The 21,186-nt window shown below is 38.0% G+C and overlaps 1 protein-coding gene across 1 annotated transcript; it reads right to left on the minus strand.

The window, feature by feature from the left end:
• Positions 1-716: 716 nt before the first annotated feature.
• On the minus strand, positions 717-16,753 carry LOC109202129 (serine-rich adhesin for platelets). Its single transcript, XM_025907292.1, has 17 exons — positions 16,709-16,753; positions 16,439-16,465; positions 13,759-13,809; positions 13,153-13,467; positions 9,630-9,686; positions 9,473-9,532; positions 9,219-9,308; positions 8,372-8,416; positions 8,232-8,282; positions 3,464-3,523; positions 3,165-3,269; positions 2,088-2,106; positions 1,781-1,800; positions 1,654-1,694; positions 1,481-1,547; positions 1,002-1,042; positions 717-909 (listed from the first exon to the last, which is right to left on the minus strand). Exons 1-17 carry the CDS (start codon positions 16,740-16,742, stop codon positions 838-840), a joined length of 1,155 nt encoding a protein of 384 aa, XP_025763077.1. The 5' UTR covers positions 16,743-16,753; the 3' UTR covers positions 717-837.
• Positions 16,754-21,186: the final 4,433 nt, after the last annotated feature.

Below are 21,186 nucleotides of genomic sequence, written 5' to 3' on the forward strand. Positions count from 1 at the left end.
CACAAAAGGGGGAGTGCACGATGGTAAAGAGGAAACTGCATCCAGGAAAAAAACAACCGCAATGTTTTTGTAAGCATCTGCACAGACAGAATGCTAACACATAGCTACCCTAGACGGAGCTCCTGATCCTGAACTTCTTATTTCTACAGTAGAATTTGCAATAGAAAACTTTGAAGTTTCTTTGGTTTTTATCTTTTGTTTTGTTGTCAGTTTTGTGAAAGACTGTTTTTTAATTAGGACAGTTATTTGTGTTGGTGTGTGGGACTGTAGCGTAAAGTCTATATTGTTAATTGGTAATTATGAGACAATGCATTTCAGGTCATTTTACTGATAATGAGAAAGTAATGTAACAAGAAGTGTAACAAATTACTTTCTCTATGGGCAGAAATCTGTGCCATCAGAAACTGAATTTGAATAAGTTAAATTCGAATTTGAATTGCTCGGATTGAATCTGAATTGTAACTTCAATAAATGCTTTTAAAAACTGAATATGAATTAGCCTAATTTAAAATTCAATTTATTGATTTGAAAATGATCATCACTAAACTGAAACAGAATTTTATATTTTGAAAATGAATTCATTTGCTTTGAAACCGTATTTTATCCTTTAAAAATTTAGCTCTCAAATAATTACAGATTCACTTCTCACCATTCAGTTTCAGTTCCAAAATTCAGTTTTTTGGGACTTACATCCGGTTCCGGATATAAGTCCGGATATTCAAGCTCAAGATTTTTTGCAAGATTACATCTATTACTTTGAGATCATTTACTGTAGATGATTTTAGACATTTTACTGACAACATCACCAAATATGTTTTAGTGTGCATTCAGCATGCTCTATATCGTGTCCTGTGAATCTGGTGCATCTGTTTCTTCAGAGATGGTGGCGTACACATGGTAAATGTCAGACTACAAGAGAAAGACAGTAATGTCCTTTTAGTCAGTAGCATTGATTAAGATGAGAAGCGAACATATTTATTACTACACCAGGTCTAACTTACATCTTCATTTTTTGTCTCTTGCAAGTTTAGTTTCTCCTCCCCTGAAAGAGAACAACATTGAAAAATTAGCTTTCACTCAGAATTAAACACACACACACAAGTGCAAGACATCATATAGTCCAGTGGGTTCACAAATTTTTTCTTGTAACTGTATATGTCATAGTGCTTTTAAAAATGTGAACATTTTAAAGGCTCTTTAGTGGTCAAGTAAATGTCTTTATTACAAGGTAGTAAAATGTTATCAAAGCCAAAGCTCCCTTGTGATACACTGGAAAAAATCAACTATATTATTGAAAGTTAGTCAGCGGTGATAACTACATATGCTATAGATATGGAACAAAGGTTTGAGCAAATTAAAATATTACTGTTAAAACAGTCATCACGTTCTTGTGCTACTTGTACAACAATTTCACCATCAAATTGCCCTCCATCTTGTACTACACTACATTCAGGTAGATGCTAGAAAAAACACAGCTTACTAGTCAGATAGTTGTCGTCAGGTACTGAAGTGATCACACTGGAGCCTCCATCATTACCTGCAGGTAACTTAACACAACAGGGGAAAAAATCAACTTTATATCCTGGGTATTTAAATTGATTGTTTTAATTTAGTGTATGTTTCATTTGACAGAAACATTTTCATTTCGATTACCATTCTTCCCTGGTTCATTTTAGTCATTGATAAAAAATCACCTGTAACAAAAGAAAAACTCACTAAAAAATATAATACATGGATTGATAGTTTGTAATGCTGCCTGACAGATAAATGTATACAATACCTGGTGATGTTGCCTTTGTCCTATACATCAATAAAGAAAAAGTTTGAAATAATTTAAAAAAAAAGCTGTATGCATTACATTACACAAGAAAAAAGTGTGTCTGTTGTAGAGAATTAGAAAAAAATATTATGAGACATATTTATTAGGCGTCCTGCCCTCAAGCAAGGCATGTGATTCACTACTGCTCCAGTGATTCTGTTCACTGGCTTAAAAAGAAAAAGTCTGAAGTAAATAAGTTCAACTTCTGGTTGTCTCAATGATGATAGAAAAACAATTTATTAAGGTTTGCTGAGAAAATATTCCTTACCTGCTTTGAGGACATGTTTCTGAAAAGGTAGTGGTAAAGAAATGTCTGATCAGCATCTGATTAGCTTTAAAGTCACAGATTCATCTACAGTTATGAAACTGATAACATTTTTTCACGTGTATAAAGTAGGCATGATGAACTTAGGAAAGAATCACTATATTAATAGTGTAGTTAATAAATAATAATAGTTAATAAATTTCATGAGTTCCAGGTTCTCAAAGTGGGCATGAATCCCTGTGATCCCTCATAATTTTGTACTATAAGTACAGGAAATAGCCACATTGATTTTTCAGAGCTAATGTTTCATTTGCTTGTTTATGACATACATTAAGTGAAATAATCTGTCACGGCTTGGAGGATCAGCGGGTCGCTGAGCAGTAGTTTCTTTTGCCTTTAGCTCTCTCTTTCTGTCTCTCTCTCTCTCTCGACGGGGCGGAACTCATTGCATGTTCACGCCCTCAGCCCATGCCCCTCAGAAGAGGAAAGACCTGGGCCTTATTAGTGCAGCCAGCATTTAATCCGGGGAGTGACTGCTATTCATCGCTGGATCGTTGTGTGTGACTCGCGTCAATGAAGTGAAGTTCTCAGCAAGTTTATTCTCCTGCCTCAGTGCCTATGTACTAATGTACATTTCCTCTGAATATAGTTTCCCTGGACCCATTCCCATGTTTTCCGAGTGGTGAGCGTTAGGAGAGAGAGAGTGGTTGCGAGTATGGAGTGTAAGAAGAGGAGCGAGTGTCTTGTCCCCCTGGATTCCCTGGAGCCCTCATTCCCATCACAACTTGTATATAGCACTTCCCCTGCACTACCTGTATTTACACCTGGTGAAGATTGCAAATAAATTCCTTTGTGTGCTTCTGAGTTTCATGCGTGTGAGTCCTCAAAGTTAACTATGCAATAATCATTGGTACCATGGGCGCTTTATCTGTTTTCTGAACACTGATTAGAGAATTTTTTAAAATGCATATTTTGGTTAAACTTTCAAAGGTAATATTATCTTATTTTTGGTTGACAGGCAGATTCTATCTCTAAAAAATATAAACATAAAAAGTTGTATGCTTTCATGTGTGCCCTCACCACTTCTTCTTTTGAATGTGAGAAGCCCCAGCACCAGTAAGATGACACCCATGGTTACTCCCAATCCAGTCACAGCTACCGCCAACTTCCATATCGATGCTTCTGCTTTGAAAGCCAAACAAGAGTTTCACTTCTAACTCAAAACCAAAACAATTAAAAGTAGACACAGTTGGTCCAACTAAACTGCTTAAAAAAACACTGTGAGACATTAATAAATTATTGTTGTTTTTATTAATTCTATTAATAACTATAATGCCATGTACAAAGTGAAAGAGTTGTAGACATTGTCTTTTCCCTACCTGACTGTAATATTTTTGAAGAGGAGTTTACTTTATTGTCAGGCTGGCGTGCCTGACCTACTAAAATGAAACAGAAACATTGACAAGTTGTGAAACTCATGTGATAACATCTTTTAAAGGTCATTTTTCTTTCAGTTCTTTTTAAAGACACTTTTAGGATAAGCAATAACTGATCCTTTAGGATATAAATACATGATAAATATTACAATGTTATATACACTATATCACCAAAGGTTTTATTTATATGGTGTTAAATTGCAACAAGAGTACCTTTATAGGATGCCCCTAATCTAGACATGAAATCTCCTAGCTACTATATATTCCACAGTCTGTTAGTGGTATTATAACAAAAAGGAAACAACTGGGAATGACAGCAAAGTGGTGGGTAACATAAAATCAGAAATTTGGGTCAGCAAATGCTCCCCCTGTCCTGTGTGCAGTTTGTCTAGTTTTGTGTCCCCTTGTCTCGTTAGGTCTGATTTGTCCCAGCTGTGTTCCCACCTGTTCCCCATCCTTTCGTTATCCTTCTGTATATTTAAGTCCTTTGTCTTCCTCTGTTCAGGGTCATGTCATCTGTTGGCTTTTGTGCCATGTCTCATGTTCCAGGTATCTTTGTATCCACGCTATGTTTCATGTTTAGGGTTTTTCCTGTTTATTTTTAGATTTCCCAGTTTAGGTTATTGTTTATTCTCGTCTTTGTTTGCCTTGCGCCTTGCTTTGTATTTTTCCATCAGCTTCACTTTTTGTTAATTCAAGTTTTGTTCCACATTCCTTTGTGTTTGCATTCGGGTCCACTATACACAATACATACAGTCTGCTTCTGCATACTGTGACACATTTTGAAAATTTTCATTCTTCCAACTTTGTGAGAACAGTTTGTGGATGTCCCCTTCCTGTTCCAACATGACTATGACCATAAAGACTTGGATGGGTGAGTTTAGTTTGGAATGACTTGACTGCCCTGAATAGAGTCTTGACCTAAACCTGACTGAATACCTTTGGGATAAATTAAAGTAGAGATTCCAGGCCGGGCCTTCTTGTCCAGCAGAAGTGTCTGATCTCAAAATGTGCTAATGGAAGTTCCTATGAATGCATCCCTAAACCTTACAGAAAGCTTTCCTAGAAGAGTTGAAGCTGTTATGGCTGCAAACAGTGGGCCAACTAAATTTTAAGCCCTGTGGTGTGAAAAATCACTCCACAGGGTTTAAAATGATTAAGAATGGGATGGCACTCCAGTTCATATGGATGTGAAGGCACTTTTTATAATTGCAAAAAAGTTGATTTTTGTTGAAAAAAAGTTGAAACTTTTCATCACTCATTCAAATGACTTCTCAGCTGACTGCAGGTTTCAATTCAATTCAATTCACTTTTATTTATATAGCACCAAATCACAACAAAAGTTGCCTCAAGGCGCTTCATAGTTACAGAGGAAAAACCCAACAATCATATGACCCCCCTATGAGCAAGCACTTTGGCGACAGTGGGAAGGAAAAACTCCCTTTTAACAGGAAGAATCGGCCATCAGCTGCGACCGGTTGGGGTGAGAGAAGTAAAACAGGATGAAAAACATGCTGTGGAAGAGAGACAGAGGTTAATAACAGATATGATTCAATGCAGAGAGGTCCAATAACACATATTAGCTGTGTCCCAAAACGTTGGCTGCATCCTTCGGAGGACCTGGCCTTCGCGGTCTACGTGGGCCGGGTCCTTCGAAGACCGAGAAGGCCGGAAGTGCGAGGCTGTGAAATGGGATGGTCTAGCCTTCAGATTTGCGTCACCGGTGTGTCAGTGGAGTTTAATAAACTCGGCCGTTTGCTCCTTGCTATCTAAAATATAACAGGACATTGGCGTAAATTCTCGACTGTCTCACACTTCTGTTTAATCAGTTTTCTGTTTGACGTTTATTCAGCTGTGTGAAAATCCCGGAGGAACCCACCCGATGGATTGATAAAGTTTTATTTAATCTAATAACTTTGATCTCAGCCAAACCGATTTACTCCGGAACAAATAAAACACAGAAAAAAGCCAAACAATTACATTTTTAAGTTATCCGAGTGACTTATATATCATGTTTAACCTGAGTAGCGAAAGAGCGGGAGTCTGAAAACAATGAAGCCGGGAGTCCGCTGCTCTCACCGGCTGGAGTGACCATTGAACCCCCCGGCTTGCTATCGAGCGGGTGGGTAACAGACGTCTCCGAAAACGTCGGCACACTTTTGCAAATATACGATGTCTTGATAAACCAAGCAGATATTTGTAATTTACACAGCTACTTTCTCGCCTGAAAATATGTTAAAAGTTTATTTTGTGACCCAGAAAGATTAATAAGACTAATTTTAAAACTTAGTAGCGGCCGCCATTGTTGGCAGCTGAAATTTGGCTGGGCCGCGCTATGAATTCTGGGATATGGTGGGCCACGAAGGACACACCCGACCCATCCTTCAAATTCGGGGAAATGAAGGACGCATTTGTCGGCCGCATTTGAAGGAGTCGACGAATTGGGACAGCCTTCGCCGCCTGGCTGTGACGTAATCGGCCTTCAAATGCAGCCTCTGGAGGATGCCGCCGACGTTTTGGGACACAGCTATTGACTGAGAAAGGTGACTGGAAAGGAAAAACTCAATGCATCATGGGAATCCCCGGCAGCCTACGTCTATTGCAGCATAACTAAGGGAGGATTCAGGGTCACCTGGTCCAGCCCTAACTATATGCTTTAGCAAAAAGGAACGTTTTAAGCCTAATCTTGAAAGTAGAGATAGTGTCTGTCTCCCGAATCCAAACTGGAAGCTGGTTCCACAGAAGAGGGGCCTGAAAACTGAAGGCTCTCCCTCCCATTCTACTTTTAAATACTCTAGGAACAACAAGTAGGCCTGCAGTGCGAGAGCGAAGTGCTCTAATAGGGTGATATGGTACTACAAGGTCATTAAGATAAGATGGGGCCTGATTATTTAAGACCTTGTATGTGAGGAGCAGGATTTTGAATTCAATTCTGGATTTAACAGGAAGCCAATGAAGGGAAGCCAAAACAGGAGAAATATGCTCTCTCTTTCTAGTCCCTGTCAGTACTCTTGCTGCAGCATTTTGGATTAGCTGAAGACTTTTCAGCGAGTTTTTAGGACATCCTGATAATAATGAATTACAGCAGCCTGGAAGTAATAAATGCATGAACTACTTTTTCAGTGTCACTAAGAGACAGGATATTTCTAACTTTAGAGATGTTGCGCAAATGGAAGAAAGCAGTCTTACATATTTGTTTAATATGTGCGTTGAAGGACATGTCCTGGTCAAAAATGACTCCAAGGTTCCTCACATCGTTACTGGAGGCCAAGGTAATGCTATCCAGAGTAAGAATCTGGTTAGATACCATATTTCTAAGATTTTCAGGGCCGAGTACAATAACCTCAGTTTGATCTGAATTAAGAAGCAGAAAGTTAGCGGCCATCCAGGTCTTTATGTCTTTAAGACATTCCTGCAGTTTAACTAATTGGTGTGTGTTACCTGGCTTCATGGATAGATAGAACTGCTTGTCATCTGCATAGCAGCGAAAATTTATGCTATGTCTTTTAATGAGTCCACTGTCAGAGGCCATAAGAAGATCATTTGTAACCTTCACTAAAGCTGTTTCTGTGCTGTGATGAGCTCTGAAACCTGACTGAAACGCTTCAAATAAGCCATTCCTCTGCAGATGATCTGTTAACTGTTTGACAACTACTCTTTCAAGGATTTTTGATATGAAACGAAGGTTGGAGATTGGCCTATAATTAGCTAAGACAGCTGGGTCTAGAGATGGCTTTTTGCGTAAAGGTTTAACTACAGCCAGCTTGAAGGCCTGTGGTACATAGCCGATTGTTAGAGATAGGTTGATCATATTTAAGATCGAAGAATTAATTAATGGCAGGACTTCTTTGAGCAGTTTAGTAGGAATGGGGTCTAAAAGACACGTTGATGGTTTGGAGGAAGTAATTATTGAAGTTAACTCAGAAAGATCAATTGGAGAAAAAGAGTCTAACTTAACATTGATGGTACTAAGAGTAGCTGTAGATAATATTACATCTGTGGGATGATTATTGGTAATTTTTTCTCTAATGATAAGAATTTTATTTGTGAAGAAGTTCATGAAGTCATTACTAGTTAACGTTAAAGGGATTGTTGGCTCAGTAGAGCTCTGACTTTTTGTCAGCCTGGCTACAGTGCTGAAGAGAAACCTGGGGTTGTTCTTATTTTCTTCAATCAGTGACGAATAGTAAGATGTTCTGGCTTTGCGGAGGGCTTTCTTATAAAGCAGCAAACTATTTCTCCAGGCTAAATGATGATCCTCTAAATTTGTGACACGCCATTTCCTCTCCAGCTTACGAGACATCTGCTTTAGGCTACGTGTTTGAGAATCATACCACGGAGTCAGGTACTTCGGATTTGAGACCTTAGTTTTCACAGGAGCTACAGTATCCAGAGTCGTACGTAGTGAGGAGGTAAAATTATTAACAAGATAATCGACCTCTGTTGGGGTAGCATTCAGATAGCTGCTCTGCTCTATGTTGGTACAGGGCATTGAAGATGATAACAGTGGGTGGATTATATTCTTAAACTTAGTTACAGCGCTTTCAGAAAGACATCTACTGTGATAAAGGTTTCCCCAACCTTATAAACAGTACATCTGTATAATGACTGAAACTAGCACCACTGACTAACAATAGGCTCTGAGTAAGATTCACTTTTGGTAATATAGTGTATGTTACCATTTTGTTTAAAAAAAAAAAAAAAAAGATACCTGAGGTAGCAGTGGCATGGGTGGAAGTATGACACCAAGTAAAAGTTGGACCTGGTGAAAAAAATGTACTTTTGAAATAAAAAATAAAATAGATGACTTTTATAATATTCTGGTTATTCTTTTATTGTACTTTGTCTTACTTTTGACTGTAGTAACTGTCACTGTAGCACTAGTCTTGTATGAATCTGTTTAGAAAAAAAAATATTTGGATCAAAATTTAAAAAAGCTGCCTAAGGTTGTTAGGTAAAGTGCTTTTGCAAAATCAGTTTTAAATAACATATACTGCAATTGCTGAGTGTCGGTTTGCTTTTTTTTTTTTTTTGAGTTGGTTTGCATTAATGTAGAAATATATTTGTAGAAGATATTTTACACTATTACTGTCCATGCAGTTACCTGAAGATGAATTCACAGACGTGGTAAGACTGAAAACACTAGGACTGCTGAAACTCGAGAATCGGTTTCAAAAAATGCACAAAAAATGAGTTTCTTTAAAGAAGTTGTGTGTGATGATGTTCTGGACTGTATTTCAATGTATTGTATGTCCTATCAGTGGCCAGACTAAATGCCACTTTTGTACTGGCCATTCTTGATTCTCTTCCCAAAATATCTACAGTTTAAAAAAACAACTATGATCATGAATATTCATAATAAAGAATATTAAACACACAAAATATCTCCAGATAAAATGCATCTGGTGATTTGCATCAGTGTTGGAGACTAAAGGTTAGTGCCAGCAAAATTAGTAACTTCATTTCAACATCAACTGGTGACAAAGTACTGCCATTTATTTAAGATGCTGAACATGGTGAATATTTACTGTTCCTGATGAACATCAGAATTTTAGAGTGAACGTTGAGATTTTTTTTAACATTCTGAGAATTTAATCACACTCATTGTATGCATGGTCAATAGATCAGTGTCTGTCCTGCTGAAATAAAACAAGGACATTTCAATTTATCTTGACATTATCGATGCACTCGGTCTCACCTGTGGTACTGTCTCCTGATGTTTTATACTGAGTTGTTTTGATAGGAGTGTTCACACCAGTTGTAGGGCTCAGATTAAGAGCAGCAAATCCTTTAAGATAGAACAATATCAAATAAATACTATAATGTCACATATGCTGCTATTCTCTGTAAAGAAATTCATGCTTCTTTTTTTATTACATTATTCAAACCAAGTAAAGGGAATGAAATGCCAAATGGTGTTTCTTGGTGTATGTCCGTACCATAACACTGTACCTGACAGTGAGTTCACTGAAGTGGTAGAAGTTGAAGCACTGGGTTTGTTGAGACTTGAATCTGTTCCATTAATGTTCAATAAAATGTTAAAGAAATTTTAAAGAAGTGATGTGTGATGATGCTCTGGGTTGTTAGTTAAGTGTACTGTATGTCCTACCTGTGGTCATGATAGATGGCGGTTTGTTGATCTTTGGTGATTCACTTTCCAGAATAGCTACAGTAAAAGGAAATGGGTTTGAGTACAAATAAAGGCTTTGTTATTAATGCAGTCAATTCAAAAGTGATTCAAAAATTTTGAAAACACATTTACTGTTTTATTAAATGTCCCCTCTGTCCCAATGGGAGTGTCAGGTGAGCCACTATTTTTGGTCTATACTGAAATATCTGGTAGTGTTGTTAAATTTAGTGGTGTGCGATAATGCATATTTTGGTATCGATCTGATACCAAGTAAATACGGGCCAGTATTGCCGATACCGATACTTTTCAATAAATAAGGTGGATCCGTCATTGAATTGCTAAATCTCAATTAATTTTCATGAATTTAAGTGTTTTTTGACATGTTTCCTGTTTTATTATTTGAATAGTTAAAACCCAGGACATAATTAGGACAATGTTTATAATTAAATAGAAAATGCTTTATTATTTTGGTGGGGCGTGTGAGATGGACTCACCTGCACGGCATCTACCGTCACGCCTCGCCAACTTAAAACCTGTGCTCTGCTTGTGTTGTTGTTGTTTTTGGTGGTGATGTGTACGGCTGGCAGCGGGAGAGCTGCAGCCGGTGAATGTACTGTTACAGCAACCGTGTGATTATTGTAAGGGTGGACAGCGCACGGGCAGGACCGGCTCGGAGTGAACCGGAGGCTGGCACGCCAGCGGGACCTGCCGAGCTGGAGATGGATGTCGAGGTGCGCGGGTGTCCTGCCACACCCGAGGGCGGGGTGCTGTCCGGTCTCTTCCAACAGAGGCCAACACGCTGCGTGGTCCTGCATGCCAGCTGCCTGCCCAGCTGCCTGTGAGCCCCAGCTCACTTCTACGCCTGCTGCGCTGCCGCTGCTTGCCACATGGGTGGCCATCGGACCAGCTCTGGGGCTGCCACTGGAGGCGCGGGTGGCCCCAAGAACCACCTCATCACAGCGCCGCTGGATGCGCAGGCGACCGCCAGAGTGGGCCGGGGCATTCGGCGCGGGCCGATTCCCTTGCCTGCTCAGTGAAATGGGGAGTAGGTTCGGCCGTGGTGAGATGGACTCACCTGCAGCGACATCACAAAGCAATCATGCCTCGCTGGTTTAAATATGTGCTCTACTCATGTTGTTGTTGGTGGTGTGATGTGTACGGCTGGCAACAGGAAAGCTCCAGCCGTTGACTGTACTATTACAGCAGCTGCGTGATTATTGTAAGAATAAATGATGCTGCGCAGCATGAAAATGCCATCAGGTCTGCCATGGTGGTTTTGTTATCAAGTTTTGTTGTTGTTGTTTTTTAAAGATTTTTCTAAAAAAGTTCACGCAAACAAATTAAAGCAAGTACTGTTGAGAAACTAAAATGCAAAAGTTACAATTAAAATTTTCAACAACAAAAACAACTGGTGAAAAAATAATTAATATTGTAACGTTCTCAAGAACCAGACGTTTTGATCTCAGTTTGTCTGTTTATTCGGTAACACAGGCAAACGGGCTGTTAACTCCAGGGAGAGTGCTCTCGTACAACACCTCACTTCAGCCCCGCACAGTCACACAACAACAAGGACCCCCCTCCCCTTCCTGCACACATTAACTCCCTTTTTCCTGCAGCACAACCAAACATGTATCTTAAAGAAATAACAACAGTGTGCAGAGATAACCAACGTGTCACTGTGAAATAACATTTAACCATCGTTACAATATGTAAACAACTTAACAACCCCCAAAGCGTCTAACTCACGTCACGTGACAGCGCAACACCTAAACACAAGAAGGGGGAGGGGGAGCAAAGTGTGCCTGCTCTGTGCTGATACAGTAGTGATGGGAATTCCGGCTCTTTTTAGAGAGCCGGCTTTTCAGGTTGTTTTGTTGCTTTAATTAATTTATTATTAATAACAATATAAAATTATGCACAAAAGGAATTACTAATGTAAAAAAAGCATGGTTTTATTTATATATATTTATATATAAATATATACGGTGGCCCCTAGAGACAAAGCACGTACAAACTAGCATTAACTGAACTTCCAACCGACACATCACTATGATACAGGAGCGGTGAGTCCGGCGACCTGGCTTTTTCATCTTTGCCGAAAGCACAGCATTGTAAATAAGAGCAGAACTTAAAGTAAAGAATCAATCTCACCAGGCTCGTATCGATATCGATAGTATCAATACAATTGATATTTGGATCCATCCGCCCACCACTAGTTAAATTGCTAGATTTTCATGGCCCTAAGATAATGAATACAAATAAGTTTAGGCATTAAACCAAATTTTATCCTAAATGTTTAGTGAAATGTGTAATGCTAACAAAATGTGCTCTGTTTAAATTTCTCCCTTCAAGTCCTGTTCTGATCACATTCACTTGATTTTATAAAGCACAACCCCATGAATTTTGAAAACGTACTTATACACTGTAGACTCTGCTGCTAATGAAACTTTCTTTATTCACCTAAATACAATATTAAATTTGTTTTAGGTTTAAAATAATTGACCAGCTGTAGACGTGGAAACACATGCTTTAGCTAGCTTTCAGCTTTGTCCTTTTTAATTTTATTTATTTATTCTTTAGATACAATTATAGAAAAAAAAACTTTCAACAAATCTTTGAAAGGTTGATGAATTTTGAAACTTTAGGGGTTTGTTTTCCTAACAAACTAAGTATCATGAGCAGGGTCATGTGTATTCCCACGCTCAGATACTACAGTTGCATCAGGAAGTGTTTTCAGTTCTAGAAATTCATCCCACACCAGAAATGTTATTTTTAACCTCACAAGGTTATTGTAATTAGGTAGACAGGAAAATTCCAATTGCCTAAATTCAGTTCTTAATAAATACAACAATAATGACAACAATGAATGAATGAATCAACGATGAATGTTAAATCCACATAGAGACATCTGAACATGTGGGTCAGTGTAAGAAACCAGAGGTTTCTGACTAAGTACCTGCAAAATTAATGACTTCCTGTATACCTCAGCTCTACATCTCCTTAATACTATGTAAGATGTTTAAAATAGTATATATTTTACTTTCCTGCTAAGCATCTGAAGTTAGGCATTAGAACTTTGACCATCTTAACAACCTGGAAAGTGTTGGCTGCATATTGTAGTGGTTTACACATTCACCTATAAATAGATGCCCAGATGCCTCCTCTCCCAGGAGAAGATATAAATCCCTTTGAGGATGTGTCAGGAAGGGTGTCTGGTGTAAAAACCCTCCACTGTGCCACCCACTTCTACGGTAAGCATGTTAATATACTGGCAATATCATCAAAGTTCAAGTCTCCCTACGTTCCAAGAGACTGTAATCTGGATGTATTCTTTTTCACATCTAAGATTGTGGCCAATGGCATGAAATGAAAATCTTGGGAGTAACAACTAAAAAATGTTTTTAGAGAAAAATTATTTGAATGCTTTTATCTTAATCATTTTCATTATTTTAATTAATTAAAGTAGCATCTGTATTATAAAGTCTGTTTATCTTTGACTTACCTGTTAAGTTGTATTGATCACTGCGAGGAGACAAAGACCTGGGTTCCCTTTTCAAAGTGTAATCACAGCTGGCTTCTTTTTGTTGAACAAAATGTAGATGTCTCAAAAAATCATCAATTGAGACATAAAACTGGCAGAACCTCTGTTTGGTTTCTGTGCTGCTTTTCTTCCAGACAGTTGCTGTCAGGACTGGACGACTTGCTTCTCCAAAGTACAGATTACATCTTGTATTGTATTTCACAGATCCAGGCAGAGAGCAAACAAACTGAACTTGTTCTCCATTAAAATGCTGCACACTCATCTGTGGTTTCTGACCTGTATGAAGATCAATGGAGTCTCATTAATATGCAAGAATATTGCATGTTTTACCAGTGCAACAAAAACAATGCTCATAAAAGCTGAGCTGTAACAGTCATTGTATTTTCTAATTAACTGTAACTGGTCACGTTTAGAATCCTGTGTGCTGTCTTTGGTGGTGTAAGAAAATATGTAAGAAAAACACTCCTAAAAAGATTTTCTCAAAGAAAACCTGCAGCTTTATAAAGATAAACATGTCTAACACACTGTATGATAACTTATCCAGTCACAGGAGGAGCAGTCTCTCACTTTGTATGGTGATGGAGGATGGTTCACTGTCAGCAGACGTTGAATTTATTTCTGCAGTGTAAAAACATCTCACTTTAACTTCAGCAGGTGAACTCTGATGTGACATTAAAAGCAGTTCTGTTATATTTAATACTCAGTTTCATGACTATTATTATGAACCTGAAAGTAATTTTTGGTTTAAATAAAAAACAAATACGCAGTCACAGAAAATCTATGTGAAAAGTGGAACATCGATGACTCACCTTGTGCTTGAATCTCATGAACAAAAGCTGTTGGAAAGAAAATTTGTTAATGTATTAAATACACATATTATTACGTATTAAAAGCTCAGTAATACAAACAAATAAGATCACAGGAAATTGTCCTGGTGAGAAAGCTTTAGTTTTTGGTCATGGTGAGAATCCTGTGTGCTATCTTTGTTGGGTGTAAGAAAATATGTAAGAACAACACTCCTAAAAACGTTTTGTCAAAGAAAACATGCAGCTTTATAAAGATAATTATATCTAACACACTGCATGATGAGTCATAGGAAGAGCAGTCTCTCACTTTGTATGATGATGGAGGATGGTTCACTTGTGCGCAGGCGTTGAATTTAGGTCTCCATATTCAGTGTTGGGAAGGTTACTTTTAAAATGTATTCCACTACAGATTACAGAATACATGCCCCAAAATGTATTTTGTAACGTATTCCGTTATGTTACTCAATGAGAGTAACGTATTCTGAATACTTTGGATTACTTAATATATTATCATGCTTTTACAACTACATGAATGTACTATTGCTGTGTGATTTATTACTATTACTGAAGGTTATTCGCCATACCAATACCAACTAGATTTTTTAATCTTAACATAAAATGAGTAACAGTAGGGTGGACATTGGGTAAGGCTGCACTTTTTGCAGTGATCTCGTATAAAAAAAACTATTCCGCGCGTATATAAAACAGGTCCGTGGCTCCGAACCGTAGTAAAGGGACCTCTGGCTAATACGTCGGGTTCCGTGTTGGACTCATAGCCGAAAACTAGCTTTACTTTGTTCTCTGGGTCAACTTTGCTTGCGAGAGACAGAGAGAGGCGTTGAAAGGCTGCTCCGAAAGAACTTATTGTTTCGGAGGAAAACAGAAACACAGTGTACAGTCGAGTCTTAATAGCTTAGTTACAACTGGGCTCGTCAGGCACTCTTTTTGGCTGCAGTGGTTATTATTATATTTACATGCTTCCATCTCCCGTTTCTGGTCGGTGACAACTTGTACTTTTCCACTCTCCTTTTTCTCCCTCCTCGTGCTCACAGACACATAACGGGTATGGCAGTCCATTCTCCCTGCAGCATGGACTACACTGCCCATGAAGCTACATTGTTTAGGGCTATGCCTGTAACACTCTGCCTATTGCCTTCATATTAAACAATTTTTTGAATAATTTTTAAGAATATTTCTTCACGTCATTATGCGGGCTGCAAGTAAAGGTGACATGGTCTGTGAGATTGAGACACAGGCATTAGAGCCTCTTAATGTGTGTTTTGTTCGGGTTTCCACCGGCGTGAAATTACCAAAAATAGAGAGGGCATAGCCTAATATATGAAACAGGAAAAGACCGCCGTGTAATCCCTTTATTTCAACAAAGTAACTGTATTCTGAATACCACCTTTTTAAACGGTAACTGTAACAGAATACAGCTACTCCTACTTTGTATTTTAAATACGCAACGGTGGTACATGTATTCCGTTACTCGCAAACACTGTCCATATTTCACTGTGTAAAAACATCTCACTTTAACTTCAGCAGGTAAACTCTGATGTGACATTAACAGCAGTTCCGTTGCAGTGAAATTCTGCAGGTAGGAGAAGGCTTTGTGCAAGACTGTACAAAAGTTTTAGGCAGGTGAGGAAAAAATGCTGTAGGCAAAGAATGCTCTCAGAAATATAAATGGTTGTTTATTGACCCTAAATGTATTCTGCAGCAGGACAATGACCCCAAACATAAAGCCAAAGTCATTAAGAACTATCTTCAGCGTAAAAAAACAAGAAGTACTGGAAGTAATGGTATGGGCCCCACAGAGCCCTGATCTCAACATCATCAAGTGTGTCTGGGTTTACATGAAGAGACAGAAGGATGTGAAGAAGCCTACATCCACAGAAGATCTGTGGTTAGTTCTCCAAGATGTTTGGAACAACCTAATAGCTGAGTTCCTTCAAAAGCTGTGTGCAAGTGTACCTAGATGAACTGATGCTGTTTTGAAGGTAAAGGGTGGTCAGACTAAATATTGATTTGATATGAATTTCTCTTTTGTTCATTCACTGCATTTTCTTGATTGATGAAAATACGTGATTAATGCTTCAGCTGTTTAAAGCATTCTTTGTTTAATGCACCTCCCTAAACCTCCCTAAAACTTTTGCACAGTACTGTAGTTTTCTCCACAGTGTAGAAAAAAAACTGATGAACTGAAACAGATGTTGGTGCCTGACAGTGAAATGTGACCGAGTCTGTCTCTGAGATCACTGCTGTGTTCACTGTCAGTGTTGGTGGAAGAAGAGATGACAAATCAGAGGTAAAGACCTGTTATATCAAATATTATGTTTGATGACTATTATTATGAACCTGAAAGTAATTTTTGGTTTAAGTAAAGAACAAATATGCAGTCACAGAAAATCTATGTGAAAAGTGGAACATCAGAGACTCACCTTGTGCTTGAATCTCATGAACAAAAGCTGTCAGAAAGAAAATGTGTTAACAAAGTACTGAATGCACCTATTAAACTATTAATACTATTATGTATTAATGGCTATATAAACAAGAAATTACAAAGAATTATAAACAAGGAAGCACGACAAAGACACAAAAGTGGCGGTATAAATTTTACGCTGGTATAATCCTCAACCATGAAAAATGTAAAGCCTCTTCAATCATGTTTAAACCTCTTCAATCATAAAGCTACAGGAGGTTTAACTTACACATGAGGATGACAAACAGAAGGTGTCCAGCCATGATGAAGAGGATAACTGAGACTGTGCAGAACACATGTGAAAGTCTGACTTTATAAAGGTTGATGTTCCAGTTTAAGGAGCTTCACAGGAAAACCACAGCCACAATGAACGCTTTTACACAAGCGGAGCAAATGAACATGAACAGCCCTTTGAAACTACTTATAAGTTTTATATAGATCTAAGAACAAGAAAGGAAGTGCAATAAAGACAAGCATGAGTACATTTGTACCACTTCTGTTGCTAATGGCTTAGTTTCCCAGATGTCTGTGTGGCAACATGTGGCAGTAAAGAGCTCAAGAGTTTGTTTGTTTTTTAAACTTTTATTTAACTTTTTTCCCCAACAAATACAAGACTGGTTCACATCCAAAATAATAACACTGCACAGCACTAGAGTATTACAACATTATGTCCATAATTGTTGTCCATTAGGATCCAGTTTACAGGTTACTCCCAGTGCTTCCAGTGGTTTCTTCCATTTGTCCACAAAAATTTGAGAGCTCCCATCAATATAATGTCCCAACCTGATCAGAGTCATAACATCAATGATGAGCGACTTCCATAGAGAAATGCAGGGAGGCTCAGTCCCCACCCATCTCAACATAATGCTTTTCCTGGCCAACATTAAGTGACTGAATTACATGCTCATGTTGTACCAGTGAGACGGGAATATATCCCAATATACACATTAATGGGTTTTCTGTCACCTGATGACCAATGGCTGTACTAATATTGGCGCAGACCTCTTTCCAAAATGATTGAATACTAGCACATTCCCACAAGCAATGGAATCTAGTGCCCACTCTGACCTTACACTTGAGACAATTTGGAGATGTTCCCATATTATACTTACTATAAATATACGGAGAAATATACACATTGTGCAAAATTTTGTACTGCAGTTCTTTAAATCGGTTACAAACAGAGATTTTAGATGGAAGGAGCAGAATTTTGTCCCATGCCTGTATATCTATTTCACATTTAAGCAGCGTCCCCCAAGATTTTCTCAACCATGCCAATTTATCCACAATTAGGGCATAAATCTCTGAATAAAACTTTGATACAAAATGTTTATGCTCCCTATTATCCAGAAAGAGCATTAGCATTTTTTAACACATAATTTCTCAATTGCAAATAGTTATAAAACTCAGTCTTTGACATAGAATACTGGGACTTCAAGGATTCAAATGATTTAAACTCACCATGTTTAAAGAGGTCATAAAACCTCTTTACACCTACTTTATGCCATCCCACAAAGCTCGACCCTATGTTTTGCGGGAGAAGGTCTGGATTATTTATTAAACAAAATATTAAACGGAAGACTACTGTTAAAAAGTTTTCTCAGTTTTCCCTACGTCCACATAGCATTATATATCAGTGGGTTTTGCTTTATTACGTGAGGTAAGTCATTTAGATGTTTCCCTAGAAAGTTAACAGGTGAGGATGGTTTACATAATACTTCCTCAATATTTAGCCATGGCAGATCAGAATGTTCATGTATCCAGGAAGAAAGAATCCTCGCTTGTATTGAGAGAACATAATTTTCTATGTTTGGCACTCCCTACCCGCCCAGATCTTTCGGTAACTGTAGTGTCTCCAATTTAATTTTGGGTTTTCTTCCTGCCCAAATGAAAACCACCATAGCCTTATTAATTGCTTTAATATCTTCTGATTTCAAAATTGCAAACAACATGCCTGTGGGATATAATATTTTCGGTAGGATTACCATCTTAATGAGATTTATTCTTCCCAAAAATGATATCGGAAGTGCCCTCCATCTTGTCAGCATCTCTTGAAGATCTTGAACCAATCCATTAATATTTTCTCTATATAAGTGACCAACATTTGGTGTAACTTTAACTCCCAAATATAGAAAACCTGATGGTGCCAATGAAAAGGTTTAACATATAAAGGTTCAATGTCCCCTCCACTACACAGAGTCATTATAACAGATTTATCAAAATTTACTTTGTATCCAGATATAAGACCAAAGTCCTTGATACACCTAGTAAGAACAGGTAGAGAATTAGCAGGGTCAGTCAGTGTCAGAAGAATATCGTCTGCACAGAGCAGAATTTTATGTTGTCTATCCCCAATTTTAACTCCAGGAACACTTGGATTTTGTCTAATGGCCATGGCCAAAGGCTCAATGGCCAAAGCAAATAATAGTGGTGACAATGGGCTACCTTGTGCTGTACCTCTACTCAATGTAATTGGGGAGGATAACAAGCCGTTAGTTAACACAGATGCTATTGGTGATTTGTATATAATTTTGATCCACCCCAGAAAGTTTTTCCCAAACCCAAATCTTCTCATTATTTCAAACATATATTCCCATTCAATTCTATCAAATGCCTTTTCGGCATCCATAGAAACAACAACCGCAGGGATCTGATGAAAATTTAAAAAATGAATAATATTAAATAGGCGTCGAGTATTAAAGCCTGTCTGGTCAGCATGCACAATAGAGCACATTACTTTTTCTAGCCTAAGAGCCAGTATCTTTGAAAGTATCTTATTATCAACACCAAGAAGGCTAATAGGCCTGTAAGATGAGCATGACTCCGGATTTTTACCTTTTTTTAGCTATCAATGTTATATTAGCCTGGTACATAAATTCTGGGAGTTTCGATTCTTCAAATGCTTTATTAAAAACCCTTAATAATAAACTATTTAACTTCACTTTCATTACCTTAAAAAATTCTACTGGGAAGCCATCTGCCCCAGGACATTTCCCTGACTGGAGTGCAGATATAGCTTTATCCACCTCCATCAATGTTATGGGTGACTCCAGCAGGCTAACCTGATCTTCAGAAAGCTGAGGGAATGCTAAGTCGTTTAGGAAAAAGCCAGAGTTAAGCCTTGTTATGTCCATCTCAGACTGATATAAGTTTGTATAGAATTCTCTAAAGCACTCATTAATCTGACGGTTTCCTACTTGCCTTTCACCATTCACATCCACAATAGCTGTGATAAAAGAACTTGATGGAGTATTCCTTGCAAGATGAGCCAAAAAGCGGTTAGGCTTATTAGCTGATTCAAAAAGCCGTCGTCTGGCAAGAAGGACATCTCTTTCAGCCTTTCGCATTATCAAATTACGCAAAGATGTCCTTGCAATATTAAGCTCACTTAATGTTTCAGCTGATTTTGTTACATAATATTGTTTCTCAAGCTTTTTTATATTAATCTCGATCTCTAACTGCCTTGTTAATCGTTGTTTTCTTTTATGACTTGTGTATGAAATAATCATCCCTCTCATGTAAGCCTTATAGCTATCCCATAAAGTTCTCGTGTCTATCTCCTCTTTATCATTTATTTCTAAAAATAATGTTGTTTGCTCTGTTATGAAATGTATAAATTTCTCATCCAAAAGAGACAGTGTACTCATCTTCCAAGACATGGAGCGCTCAATATGTCTCATGGGTTGAATGGTTAGGACCACAGGAGCGTGGTCAGAGAGACCTATATGACCAATATTTACCTGCTGAACTAACTGACTAATACACTTGGACATAAAAATATAATCTACACAAGATGCTGACAAGTGAGGGTTAGAGTGGAAAGTGTACTCCTTAGTGGATTATAGTGTCGCCAGACATCTATAAGGTCAAGCTCATTTATAATTTGCCAAAGGGCTTTGGAATTTTTTGTCAAAGTAGATTGTGGGGGAAGTTTATCCATTTTGGGGCATAAAACACAGTTAAAGTCACCCACTAATATTATATTAGCACAGTCCATGTCCACTAATTGACTAAATAATACCGTGTAAAACTCGTCATCCTGTGCATTCGGCGCATATATATTACCTAGGAGAACAGTTTCCCCATGCAACATCCCTTTAATCAATATATATCTTCCTTCATTGTCCTTGTGAGTGGCTGTAACATTGAAGGGAAGATTTTTGTGTATAAGAGTAATAACCCCCCTTTTATTTGTGGAGTAGGATGAGAAAAAAATTTGACCAACCCATTCTCTACAGTATTTTCTGTGTTCATCATCTGTCAGATGGGTTTCTTGCAAAAAAGCAATGTGAATCAAATCTTTCTTCAGAGAATTTAGAATGGACTTTTTTTTCACCACATTGTTGGACCCTTTAACATTCCAAGTACTTATCTTAACTGACATATAGGAAAAGTAATATATATATTGTGCTGTTTACATATTTAACCAAATCTACATTTGACCAGTCTGAACCTATTAACCAAAATAATTGAGCATAAAACAAGAACACTGGTTCCCAGCAAAACCTGAACACAAAGCCTGGACCAATTTGGTCAGCCCCGTCAAAGTGACTGGGTTTGAAAATTTACCAGTAGTTGCGGGGATTATTCCAATTACTCCAAATAAGAACGTGGACTGTATTAATTACGTCCACTACAATGTGCTTAGGTTGGCAAACTTAACTTATGATGCAGTAGAAGGATTAGCAGAGCAATTAGGACCCACTT

This window comes from Oreochromis niloticus, linkage group LG5 (genome assembly GCF_001858045.2).
Source record: "Oreochromis niloticus isolate F11D_XX linkage group LG5, O_niloticus_UMD_NMBU, whole genome shotgun sequence".
In the NCBI taxonomy this organism is placed as follows: Eukaryota; Metazoa; Chordata; class Actinopteri; order Cichliformes; family Cichlidae; genus Oreochromis; species Oreochromis niloticus.

Coding starts and splice junctions, on each gene's coding strand:
- LOC109202129 (XM_025907292.1), bottom strand. CDS start 16,742: ATGGCTGGACACCTTCTGTTTGTCATCCTCATGT. Junction 13,468..13,758: donor ATCCTCCATCACCATACAAA/GTGAGAGACTGC, acceptor ATCTTCATACAG/GTCAGAAACCACAGATGAGT. Junction 8,283..8,371: donor GACAGTTACTACAGTCAAAA/GTAAGACAAAGT, acceptor TTTTTTCACCAG/GTCCAACTTTTACTTGGTGT.